Source organism: Emydura macquarii, unplaced genomic scaffold, assembly GCF_026122565.2.
Source record: "Emydura macquarii macquarii isolate MOO-44397 ecotype Brisbane River unplaced genomic scaffold, CSIRO-AGI_Emac_v2 contig_1045, whole genome shotgun sequence".
Lineage (NCBI taxonomy): Eukaryota > Metazoa > Chordata > Testudines > Chelidae > Emydura > Emydura macquarii.
Genome location: NW_027131182.1, coordinates 2,804,592 through 2,817,543, shown reverse-complemented (window position 1 = coordinate 2,817,543; position 12,952 = coordinate 2,804,592). Strand labels below are relative to the sequence as shown.

Sequence of the window (12,952 nt, the reverse complement as noted above, 5' to 3'; positions counted from 1 at the left end):
AGAAATTGTTATAAGCAAATAAAAGTGAAAACATACATCTGAAAGTCTAAATCGTAATCTAGCATGATACAGCCTTTGTTCAAGATGGTTTCTCTCACCCACAGTGTAAGAGCCTGCAGAGCTGGAACCTGGGACCATGGAGGTTCTGGGCTGCTGATGCCTCTCCATCACCCGTGGGGCTTAAGCTGGGCTCCCATGGGAGGACCATGTGAGGTTGGGTTCTGCACTAAGTACAGCCCAGCGGGACCTGAGTGGCAGCCTCTCAGAGCCCACTGATTGGTCGGTACCAGTACTGAAACCAGGAGGCCATGAAGTGGAGCTGCCTGAGAAACAGCACAGGCTACCCATCTCTGCTCTAGACCTTGCTTGCGATAGACCCTAGACTCTAGCTTCCGATCCTGATTTGTTCTCAACTTTGCTCTTCGATCATAACCTCCATAACCTGGCACCTGACCCTGCCTGCCTCCTGACACCTGGACTCTCGATCTGATCTCTGGCCTGTCATGGACTCTGACCTCCCGGTTCATGACTCGGCCTGACTCCTAACTCCTGTTCTGAGCACTAGGACTGACTGCCCTTGTCCCTCTCATGACAGTTTGCTCCAACTACTTTCGGTCCCCTCCAAATCCCTCCTACCCCTCCACAGACGATAGAAGGGGCGATTTGCCCTCCAACCAACAGTTCCCTGAGGGCCTGGGAGCCATACAACCAAGTCACCCATCTGCAGCCAAAGAACCTTGCACCACAGCCCCACGCTACAGAGTGCACTTGAAGCACAGATCCTGTGCAAGCAACTAGCCTGGTGGCGGATCCGGTGGTACAGCTCACTGCTGAAGCATACAACTTGTATGCTCGCAGGGAAAAGCAGCAACGCTACATGTCAAAACAGACCACACTTCACCTGAACCAGCCCCTGTGGTGCCCTGCCTGAACAGTTCAATAGGGATCATTGGAAATTCTGGGGTTTCGTGAACCAGTGCAGGCTGCTCTTACTGCTCCACCCCCAAGCATATCCCACAGACCATGAAGGCTTAAGGTGGGCTCCCATGGGAGAACCCTGTGAGACTGGGCTCAGCAGGAAGTTCCACCCAACAGTACTGAGTGGTGGCTCCTCACAGTCCTGATTGGTCAGTACCAGTACTTAAACCAGGAACCCAGACTGCCTGGCTGTCTCTGCTCCAGACCCTGTTCACAATAGACCCCAGATTCCAGCTTTCAATCCTGATTTGTCCTCAACTTTGCTCTTCGATTACTGCCTGTAACCTGGTGCCTGACTCCGATCTCCTCGTGAACTGACCTTGCCTGCCTCCTGATGCTTGGTTCTCAGTTTGCCGTCTGCCCTATCTCAGACTCTGACCCCCCAGTACGTGACTCAGCCTGACTCCCAACTCGTGCTGTGAGCACTAGGTATGACCGCCCTCATTCCGGTTGTAACACACAGTCTCCTTTCCAGCTTTTACTGGTCAACAGGGCCAGGACCCATCACAGAGATCAACTCACTTGGGTCCTTTGTCTCCTAAGGTGAAGGATAAAGATGGAATCTCTCTCCATTCCTTATATCCCCAAAGGGGGACTCTCTTTGTCTCCCAAAACAAGAAGACCTTCTGGGGATTCAGTCTCCTGTGTCTCTCTGGGGTACAGGAACCATGTTAATTCTCTGTTTCTTGAGTTTAGGATCAGATTAACCCCTAGTGGTTTAGCTCAGTGATTTTATTTATTGCTAATATATAATTTGAGGTAAACCCATATTCCTTTGTCTAAGACAGACCTGTTAATGACCTTTACCTAGACTAGGCTGTGTGGTCTTAAACATGTTCTAGTAACATCATACATAGGGAATTCATAACACACATAATGTTAACACATGCATTTTACAATGATATTAATAAAAAGTGTTATTAGCTTTCATAAGATACCTCATAAGGCATATTTTGTACAAATATTATTGCAGTAGTGTGATTACAGGGGTCCCTACTGTCACAACTTTGTATCGGAAAGATTAGCTTATTCTGTCATGCAAGAAGTAGCCACTTAGAAAAATTAACCATTTTGGACCACTGCAAAACCAGAGGATTCTTAAAGCAATGTGATCAAAGTAAGGTCTCCATTACTTGAATAGGGAGTCAGTTCCATATTTATAAATGTTCTTCAGCACAGAAACATATGAAAGGCCTGAGTAACATTCATACTCCACTTCAGAATAAAAATGTAAATTGTCTCTTATCCCAAAATGCATTTTGCAAAATATTTAATACAGAATCACTCAGTTGCAGCTACTTCTGGGTTGAGGCGCACTATGCAGAATATAGCATAATGCACACTAGCGAGAGGGGAAATTTCAGCAAAGACACTCAGACAAAGCTTTTCTCTGATGAGACGTGTCACGGGGTCTTTAATGCCTACACAGACCAAATATGTCCTCAGTTTTTAAAATCTTACTGGAAAAGCCTATAAACTGTAATGAATTCTGTGTATGTATCTTAGAAAGAAAAGATTGGCCAACCTGGCTGGGATTTGAACCTGGGGCTACAGGAAGATCAAATATTTCTAAACCCAGACTTAGCAACTAAACTAGTAGCATCAATTTCCATTAAAGATTGGAATGCATCTAAAGGTGAGCAGAATAATTTTAGCTCCTATCTCATTAAAAAATAAATATTATGTTTATTTAACATAGTATATAACATGATGAACAAATGATCCTACTTAGTATTTTTTGAATACAGTGAAATCTGTCTTAAAGAATGACCCAAGAGCTTGGTTTTCTAGTAGAGTTTGATCTTTGAGGATTTGATTTTCAAAGATGGGGACATGCTGCTGTGTGTAAACAACTGCATGTGTCTGATCTCTTGTGCAAATGCCACGTATGCACATGCAAATCTGGTATTTGCATGGACAAATGAATAGCTAGACTCTTAACTGGACATTATGTGAATTGAAGTGGTATTTACACTTGACACATTTACACATTAGGTTTGTGCAAATTTGAAAATCAGGTACAAAGTTTGAACCAACTGTATACAAAACCTGGGGACATGTGAAAGTATTCACTTAAGATGAGGCTGCACATTAGAGGTGACTCTCAGTGCAGGTTTCACTGTGTAATATTTACTATAAATAAAATACCAGTGCTACAATGCCTTAGGGACCAATCCTCCCCCTTGTTCCTTAAAAGGCCAAAGGATAGGTTAGAACCAGGGTTTCTAGCACACTGCCACTCTGCCGCATTGTTTCCCCAGGATGTGGGCCCTGTGACAGAATGGATGTGGAAGAGGAAACATCCAGCCAAAGTGGTAGAGAATAGATCTGCAGGAGACAAACCCACAAAACCTTGTCCTTTCCATGCTAGAACCTGCCCATTAGTGCTGCAGCACTGATTCCTGCTGCATCTGTCCATCTAGAGTTCACAGACAAACCATAGAGTTACCACAGTTCATAACTACTTATGATTTATCATTTAAAGTCCCAATAGACATCAAAAAGGAAAATGCATGTAGAAGGATAGTTCCCCTATTTCCTCTCCGTTGTCTCCTGGAACTGGGCTCTGTCACATCAACCACAGAATGAGAGGTGACAAGATATGGTTTTAGATGGTGGAACATAGTGAATAGCAAGTTTTCCTCTCCACACAGCACCTTCCTTGGTCAGATTAGAACTATTCCGCTCCCCCCTGCACTCTGCAGCATAGAAGGTACCATATGCCATTCGCCTTCTGACTTAAGTATTTGAGATAATATAGTCAGTTATTTTAAAGCTGGTGAATATCACTTTGTTTGTTCCAGAAGGCTTTTATTAATCTGTAGAAAAACTGGGAGGCATGGAGGTGGTCCTCAGATCTATCAAACTCTTTCCCCTTTGAAAAGAGCCATCTAGTGGCAAAGAGGGGATTTTTTTAACATGAAATTTTCCCAGGGTTTGAAAATGTACTTGTTTCTCATTTTATTTAAATGATGGTGTATAATTTTAATTTCAGATTTCTAACGGGAGAATGATGAGGAAAGAGGCATTAAATTGCAATCTCAGCTCTAACACATGCTACTTCTGTTGCCTTGGGAAAGTTACAACCCCCTCTGCCTTAGTTTCCCTATCTTTAATACAAGTACAATAATACTTTCTTATCTGTGAGCAGCATTGTGAAGATTAATTTTTATAAAGCATTTTGAGGATGAAAAATGCGGATTATTATTATGATTATACTCTAGTCTGGGGTAACTTTCCTGTACAACCACAAGTGTGTTGGCAGGGGTGCTGAAAGAGAAGACGGATTAACTTTGTGGCATGTTCTCAGCAAATTAAAACAGACCTTGGAACAAGTGGGGTGAGAGGTTTTCTCATAGACAATGTTTTGAAAATAATCTTAAAATTGGGGCACTTTTACAATTCCTCCTAGAAGACTTGTCTCTCTGTAGCTAGCGCTTGAAGCGTGGGGAAGGGATTGGAGTTATTACTACTGGTGATGTGAAGAGAGGCGTGGGTATGTCCCCCCCAATAGCCCAGTGGATAGCACACTTAATCAGGGTATGGGAGACTCAGGTTCAAATCCACACTCTGTCTCATGCTGAACAGGAATTTGACCCGAGGGCTCCCACCTTCCATGATAGTGCCTTAGCTATAGGGTATTCGGTGGGGATTTGTCTCAATCTCTCCTGTTAAAGTGGGTCCACTTTACAGAAAACATTTAAATATTCACTGGGTCAGAGACAGCATGAATGACTCTACAATCTAGTGTTTAGCACATTCACATTGAAGGCCTAGCTTCCCCTAGGCACCATTTTCTCCACTGTGTCTTGTGCAAGGCCTGCTCTAAGATGGCTTACATTACTGTTGCTCCCACTGTTGATCCCAATGGTAGGCTTTCTGGCCAAAAATTCTCCCATGAGGAAACCTCCTAAAAATGAGAGGGTAGCTTAGCCTTCATGGTCCATTCAGTGTCTATCCTTTGGTGAAACTGACAATAAGAGTGCCAGTTGTGATGGTTAATTTTGTGGTGTAGAAACCTGCTCAATGAGAACTCAGCTAAGGGCTTGTCTAAACAAACAATTAGTTCACAGCAAGTTGGGTTGTGAACGTACCCAGTACAAACTTGTTATGGACCAACCATCCGTGTGGACTTTGCTGACTTTGCATTAACAGTTCATTAATGTGCTCTGTCCTAGTCCCATTTAAATGAGGACTGGATCAAAGTGCCTTAATAAACTATTAATGCACGTCAGCAGGATCCACAGACAGTCCATGACAGGCAAGTGAGGGGTAGACAAACACCTGAGCTTGCCGCAAAACTAAATGTTTGTGTAGACAAGCCCCACGACTACTGAATCATCTCACATAGGCCACCAACCAGCCAATTAGATGATCGTAACTTTCATTCACAACCAACCAGGGTTGGATTGGAACCAAAAATATAAAGATGAAAGCCTCTCATCCCAATCCTGTGAGGTGCTGAGAAGCCCCGCTGAAGTCACTGAGCCAGAGACAGCATGAATGACTCCACAATCTAGTGGTTAGCACATTCTCATTGAAGGCCTAGGTTCCCCTAGGCACCATTTCCTCCACCGTGTCTTGTGCAAGGCGCAATCTAGTAGGCCAGCTCTAAGAAGTTGAAGTAATTGAAGACCTTACAGGATGGGTCTTCTATTGCATAACAAGTCTACTGAGATACTTAATCACCCTGGTCTGTTCCATACAGACAGCCAGCCTAAAAGCAATCATTGACAAACTACTATCATACAGAGACTTCAGTTGTGGTTAGCAAGGAAATGGTAAATCTTACATGTTTGAAAGAATAGGAGCACTTACAAGTAAAAAGTTATTTAAAATTCAGTTTAGCTCTATAGTGATTTAGCCTTGCTGTTTAATTAGTATTTAGAATGGCATGTTGTTTATAGTCATTGGTATTTCAATAGATGTTTAAGTGTTTAAAGTTTAATAAGCTCCTATTCTTAGAAGAACAAAAAATGTGCGTAATTACATTTTCAATTACTATAGAGGATTTTGGGTCCATGCAATTAATAAAAGCTTAAGGCACTTAAACATGATCTTGTTTTAAAAGCTAAATAGTTGAGCACTTCACTAATTAGCTCCAACACTTAGTTGGTTTTTTTTCCAAATTAACAAAATAAAAATGTCATGTATTCATTTCTTTGTAGCTCTTAAAGACACATGAGTTTGTAATCAGGTTTAATTTTAAAACTGAATTGTTCCCAAATCCTGAATTAGATTCAAATCTTTTTTTTAAAAAGGTACATGTTAGGGGTCAAATTAGTTTCTTGTATAGCTCCACTGACTTCAAGGACTTCAGGGTAACTCGACATACATCAGGGACTAATAGTTAATTTAACCCTTTAAGATTTCATTATTATTTGATGCTATATATCTACATTATAATGCATATTACATATAAAACATTAAAATGTTATTTAGTTGCAAAGCACTTTACTGAAAAATTAGAAAATGCCAGATACACACTTTCCCTTACCACCTTAATTCTGTGCCTGTGTGCATCCAACCTATGCACTGAATACGGCAAGGGTTTGGTGGAAAAAATAGTATGTGATCTTGTAATTAAAAATGTATCATAATACATATACACATAGGACCAGAATTAAAGTTGCATGGACAACCATAAGCCTGGCCTTTCCTAATTTTCTAGTCCTTGATTTTGCAATCTAAATTACTTTATTGTACCAGTCTTTTTGTATGTAATTTCATGTTTTTTTAAAAGGAAAAGGGTAAAAACAAATTATATTATGTAACAAACCCCCCATGATATATCATCAGCAGAGTGTGAAACTTTAGGACTGCAGTACAACCTCTATCACTTGAGCTACAGGACTTGCTAAGGGTACATCTACATTGCAACTGTGGCTCTAATTTCCAGCTCAGGTAGCAGTACACATGCCAGTTTTGATCAAGCTAGATCACTAAAAATAGCAGCATAGATGTAGCACTGTGGACAAGCTGCCTGATTACTTACCTAGGACCAGACTGCACTTGGCTGGCTATCCCATGCCATTGCCTATGCTACTGCAGCTATACTGCTATTGTTAGCGCTCTAGTTTGATCAAAGCTAGTCCATGAATATCTACCCAAGATGGAAATTACACCTCTAGCCGCAGGGTACCTTTCATTAGCTCGTAGCAGGACAAAACTGTTATCCCAAAGGCAGAAAAGACCACTGAAGACATGCGCTGGGTTCACAGGGTCGTTGGGTAGAGATCAGCCTTGCCTGACTCCTTCTTTGTTCTCTCCTTATAGGAGTAGGAGGATCCTATCCCATATGGTGCCACCAGAGTGGGGAAATTGGCTGATGGGACTTGAGGTGCTTGGCCCCGTTCTCTCCCCTCCCTCAGGAATTGTGAAAGCTTCTGTCCCATCTAATGTCCCCAGAGGTGGGGATGGGATGTGGTCACAGGGGCAGCATGGCCTGGCCCAGTTCTCTTCCTACACTGTCCATTCCACCTCCCCACTGATACAACTGCTCTCAGGCATTTCACTAAAACTGTATGGCTGCTGCTTTGTCAGCAGCATGAGCCTGGCCTTTTAAGCTAATATTCAGTTTTTTCAGCATGCTGCCAAAATTTTCCTGAGAAACACAACTAAGAGAAGGGGAAAGGCAAATGTTAAACAGTTTATAACTCAGCTGAACCTGAACAGAATTTCATGGAACAAAGAAAAAGTACTCCTCTAGCCTAAGAACTTTCTCTCTGCCAAATTGAAAAGGCCTGTTGCAAACAATGGCAGTGTTAGAATTTCTCAAAAAAAGATTGCAAATATCTTTCATAATGGAAAAACGTAAGACGACACCCTAAATACAGGAGTCACTGCCAGCTCCCCATAGCATTTTTCATCACTAGTTCTCAAAGTGCTTTACAAAGGAGGTCAGTATCAAGACCCCCATTTTACAGATAAGGAAACTGAGGCACAGAGAGAAAATGTGCATGACACAGATTAAAGATAAATATAATGCATGTGATTTTTTATGATTTGATACAATTGATGCACAAGAGACTAGGACCATTCTGATTTTGAAATGTAAAATTACAAGTATGAGTTATGATCTCTAATATAAATAGAACCTTACTAATTCACACTTTACTAATCCAAACACACCAAAATGGGCACTCACAAAAAACTGATCTCTTCCCTTTCTCAGTAAAGATATGATCAATTTTGTGGAAGCCAGGTCTTATATTACTAAGACAATTAATTTGACAAAATGTACTGTGCTATATTTACTATTGTACTATGAACTGTCACAAATTTAAAACTAAACTTACACTTAAAATATGGTACATTCTGTGACTTGATCTTTTACTGCATTTCTTCACTTGCTCACTAATTTACAAATTAATTAATAAGCATTAATTCTCCCAGTCATATGTGTGAATTAGCAAAGTACTACTGCACAAATTACAATTACGCATCACCCTTTACAGGGTGATTTGCAGCTCAAACACTCAAAGCATTCAAAGATGGAAAAACAGTGAAAAGCAACAGCAAACATATTTCATTAACTTTATGAAATGGACTGAGCAATCTGAATAGTTATAGGAAGCATATTCTATAATTGGGGCACCAATACAAAACACATGCGGAGAAATCTTGGCCTTATTGAAATAAATGGGAGTTGTGCCACTGTCTCCAATGGGACCAGGATTTCACCTCTTGCCCTGAGTAATACAAATGACAATGTAATGGTAGAAGTTGTATCAAATATTCAATTTGATACATTTGATTTTAGCCAGCAGGTGGAGTTAAAGGGACAGGATCAGGAATAGCTAGTTCAATTGACCATCTTAATGAAGAGTAAGGTGCGTATAATAAGGAAGGATGTCAAATATGCTGGACCACCTTAATTCAAGGCTTTAAAGCAGTGGGTTCTCAACCAGTGGCCCAATTAGCAGAGGGCTGTAGCCCAGTTGTGTGCTAAAAAAAAAAAATTCAAAGTTTGCCACTCCCAGCTCCTGGCAGTGGCCAGGGCCAGGGCCAGGGCCAGCTGTAGGGGAGAGGGCACTATGCAGCCGTGCCCAAGCCCTCCTTAGGGAAGGCGAAGCAGCCCCGTGTAGTAGGGGAGGAGCTCAGCCAGCAGGCAGCCTGCTGCTTCCTCCCTCCCTCCCCATGCTGCAGGGACAGACACACTGTTTAGGGCTGGCAGACTAAAAGTCCAATTACCACAAGTGGGGAGTGGCGAGGTCCAAGCAGGGCTTGCTCTGCTCAGCCTGTCAGGGGGTGGACGGGAGCCCACTCCCTGGCTGAGGCTGGCAGCTCTGGGATGCTGACTCCTGGGTCTTAGCGCCCATCATCCTCTTCTAAGTGCGCTGGGTCCTGTTCCTGTACAATGATGTGTCGATGGGGGGGCAGGGCAATGGGGGTGTGTGGAAGAGCCAGTGGGGAAGAAAGATGGCTAGGATAGGGCAGGGGGAAGAGAGGGGGATGGGGGAATGAAGCAAGGGGAAGGAAGATGGGGGGGTGGCTTGGGGCAGGGGACAGTGTGGAGAGGAAAGGGGATGGGAGGGAGAAGAGAAGGAGATGACTGAAAGTGCCACCACCAGGGGGAGCACTGCCTCCTCACTTCTGGATGTCTATGCCAGGGGTGTCTGGTGATATGGGGGGCACATGCTCCCCACGAGCCACAGCTACATGTCACCTTGGGGGATGAGCATGCTCCAGGCTGCAGTGTGCCCTGGGGTGCCTGCAGCAGACGGCAACCACCTGCCTATCCCGTTAGTCATTTCCGGACCTGGAACTCACAGCCAGAGCAGGAGGCTGCCCTGTAAGTCCCAACTCTTGGGGGAGAGCTGGTGTGGGGTGGAAATTTGTCCCATGGGCAGCTTCCAAGTTAGGGTCCCCTATGGCTCAATGGGTGGGATCACCCCTGACTTTCTGGAAGCAGGCGTCAAGAGACATGCGCCCGACTGAGCAGCCAGAGCAGGCAGTTTCAAATGAAAGATACTATATCAATTTGAATCACATTGCTGTCAGATAACAAATACTAAAGCTTTTATTTGTTTTTGGTAGTATATATATTGCATGGATGCGGCCCACATAACACAAAAAGCTGCATATGCACTCCACAATGGTAAATAGGTTGAAAACCACTGCTTTAAAGTAAGTAAAGTATTTAAATTAAATGCATATATGTACGTTTTAGTCAATATTTTAAGGTTGTTGAGATTTTAATTTTTATAGGACTGCAAACATTCACCATTGGTTTTTATTTTTCATGCCAATCCTAGGGATGGAAGAAACTACAAAAAGACCACCAATCTGCAGAGCTCTAAATGTTCTGCAGTTTTGTTTTGTTTTTTTGATGCCCAGGATGGAGAACATTTACAGCACACAAAAGCATTCCCACCCACCCAGGTTGAGCAAAAAACCAAACCAACCAACCAACCCCTCAGCCTCCCCAAAAAAACACTGCCTAAGCAAAATAAAAATAAACCAAAAACCCAATGCTGGCCAAGTGCAGAGCAGACAAGCAAAAAACAAAAACCACATGATCAGATGGTGAAGTGATGTGGCTCTCCCAGAAGTTGGCACCCAAAGCAACTGCTCTGCTTGCCTGCTCCTAAGGCTGGCCCTGCAGGAACTCCTGAGTTGTAACTTTGTCTCTGAGACTCCATGGCTTTGGTCAAGTCATATAGGGACAGATTTTCAAAGATATTTAGACATTTAAAGACATAGATCAGTGCCTAGTGGAATTTTCAAAAGCTCCAAGGCACTTAACTCCCATGAGAGTTAGGTGCGTAGGAGCTTTTGAAAATTCCACAAGGCCCTGCTCCATTTGTATCTATAGGTGCCTAAATGCCTTTAAAAATGTAGCCCTTAACCTCTATTTCCCACTTTCAAAAATCATACATCCTACCATGTCCCAATCATATATACATCTCACAGAAATATTGTGAAGCAAACCACAGAAAACTACACAGAAACAATGGGTTGGGGGAAGATCTGCTGCCTGCAGCTGGGAACTGAATGTTTAGAGTGGTGTGTGAGATTTTATTAGTGAAAATATTTAGCTTTTTTAAAACCCTTTTTATTGCCAAAGTGGTATACAAATCTTTGGCTCCTTCCCACAACTCACTGACAGCACTACTTAGATTGCAAGCTTTTCAGCTGAGACACCTCGTTTTTGTTCTGTCTTTGCACAGCACAATGTCTTGGTCTGTGACTAGGGCTCTTTAGCATGACTAGAATACAGATCATTAATAAAATAATAACAACACTTCCAGGCTCTGTTAATCAAACCAAATGGAGGCACGTCTCACTTTTTGGAGTTGGGAGAGACTCATTTTAAAGGAAGGATGGGAAAGACTGGAGAGACATTTTTTCTCCCACCCCATTTTATTTATTTGTAGGCATTTTTATGGTGCATGTCAACATTGAGAGACACAGCAGCTCTGGGGGAAGGGAGACCTACTCCCATTTTAAGGAAGGGAAGAGAGGACCCTCCTCAGTGTGTGTGTGTATTTTTGGAGGATAGGACAGTGGGATACTCCCTCATTTGTGTGTGTGTGAGAGAGAGGAGGGGAGGGGGGTAGGACAGTGGGACCCTCCCCCATTTCAGGGGGGTGGGGGAATAGGATAGTGGGACCCTCTCCCATTTGTGGGGGAGGAGGGTAGAACCTTGTAACCCTCTCCCGTTTGTGTGTGGCATGGGGATGGGGTAGGATAGTGGATCCCTCTCCTATCTGCATGTGGGCGGGGGTAGGACTGTGAGGCCCTCCTCCATTGGTATATGTGCAGGACTGTGGGTTTCTCTGCCGTTTTTGTGGGGGGAAACAGGAAAGTGGGACTCCCCCTTTGTGTGAAGTAGGCGTGGTGGGGAGGGTAAGACAGTGGGTCCCTCCCTGATTTGTGAGATGTGCCTGTCAGACAATACATCCCTCCCACATTTGGGACCTCCATTTGTGTGAGGTGGGGAGGGGGTGTAGGACTGTGGGTCACTCGTCTATTTGGTGTGGGGGGGCGATGAGGGAAGGTAGGGCAGTCAGTGAACTAGGGTCTCTGCATTCCCCCCAGTGTAAGGAGACGGAGACGGGGGATCCCCCCACGCGTGGGGGGTGAGGACACATTCCTTCCCCCCCAGTAGTACTGGGGAGACGCCTCCTTATTGAGAGTGCCGGCCGGGTGCCCGCCACGGACCCTTCCCTGCTCCGCCCGCCCCCACAGAACCGAGGGGGTGGAGGGAGAGAGGGAGCTAGAACACTGCCGCGCCTGCGCAGTCTGAACTAACTGACAGCTCCTCCGAATCCCAGTCCAGGAGGGCGCTATCAGAGCAGCGCCTGCGCAGTGAGGCCTCCTGCCGGCATGGTGGTCTCTCTTGCCCATGCGCGGTAATGGCGTCCCCGGCTTCCCGGTCTCCATAGTAACGGGGAAGCGTAGCGCCCTCTCGCTGGCACTCACCGCCTCCTTGGCCTGGTGGGTGGTCTTCAGCGTCTGGTAGGAAAGCTCCATGGTCGCGGGATAGACGGGGGGAGACCCACTTCGCTCACGGCCCGCACGAAAGAGTATAATCCTCTCGGGGACGCGGGGCACCCACTCCGCATCGTTTCACCCCGCCTAGCTGGAGCGGGAGGGGGAGGGCCTATCTGAGGGCCTGTCCAATCAGCGGGCGGGGTGGCGGCAGCTGTCCGCTGCGTTGGCCCGTCAGAGCGCTGTACGGTGGGGGATGGTCTTTAAAACTGTCCAATCACAGACTGAAAGACTGTGGCTGCTTGACGAACTGGCCAATCGTCATAGAGGGAGGCAGGGCCCGCTTGTGGAACGGACCAATCACCATACGGGGCAGAGGAAGCGAGGCTCCTTTTTACCACGGCTGATGAGCGTGTGTATATGCGCAGGTTGATGGCTGGTTTCCAGAGTCTTACTGAGCGGCGCCGGTTCTGGGGGCAGGCCGGGTGCCCGCTGCTAGGGCGGAGACCGGACCCGCCTTCCGAGGGGTTTGGAAAGC

The 12,952-nt window shown here is 44.9% G+C and overlaps 1 protein-coding gene across 2 annotated transcripts in view; it reads right to left on the bottom strand.

Annotated features, from left to right (window-relative positions):
• Positions 1-12,568, bottom strand: part of KATNAL2 (katanin catalytic subunit A1 like 2) — a 51,785-nt gene extending 39,217 nt beyond the window's left edge. For both annotated transcript variants that reach the window (XM_067545636.1, XM_067545637.1), the window contains exon 1: positions 12,406-12,568. In XM_067545636.1, the coding sequence (XP_067401737.1) occupies positions 12,406-12,456 (51 nt within the window). In that variant the 5' untranslated portion in view covers positions 12,457-12,568. The remainder of the gene's footprint in view (positions 1-12,405) is intronic.
• Positions 12,569-12,952: the final 384 nt, after the last annotated feature.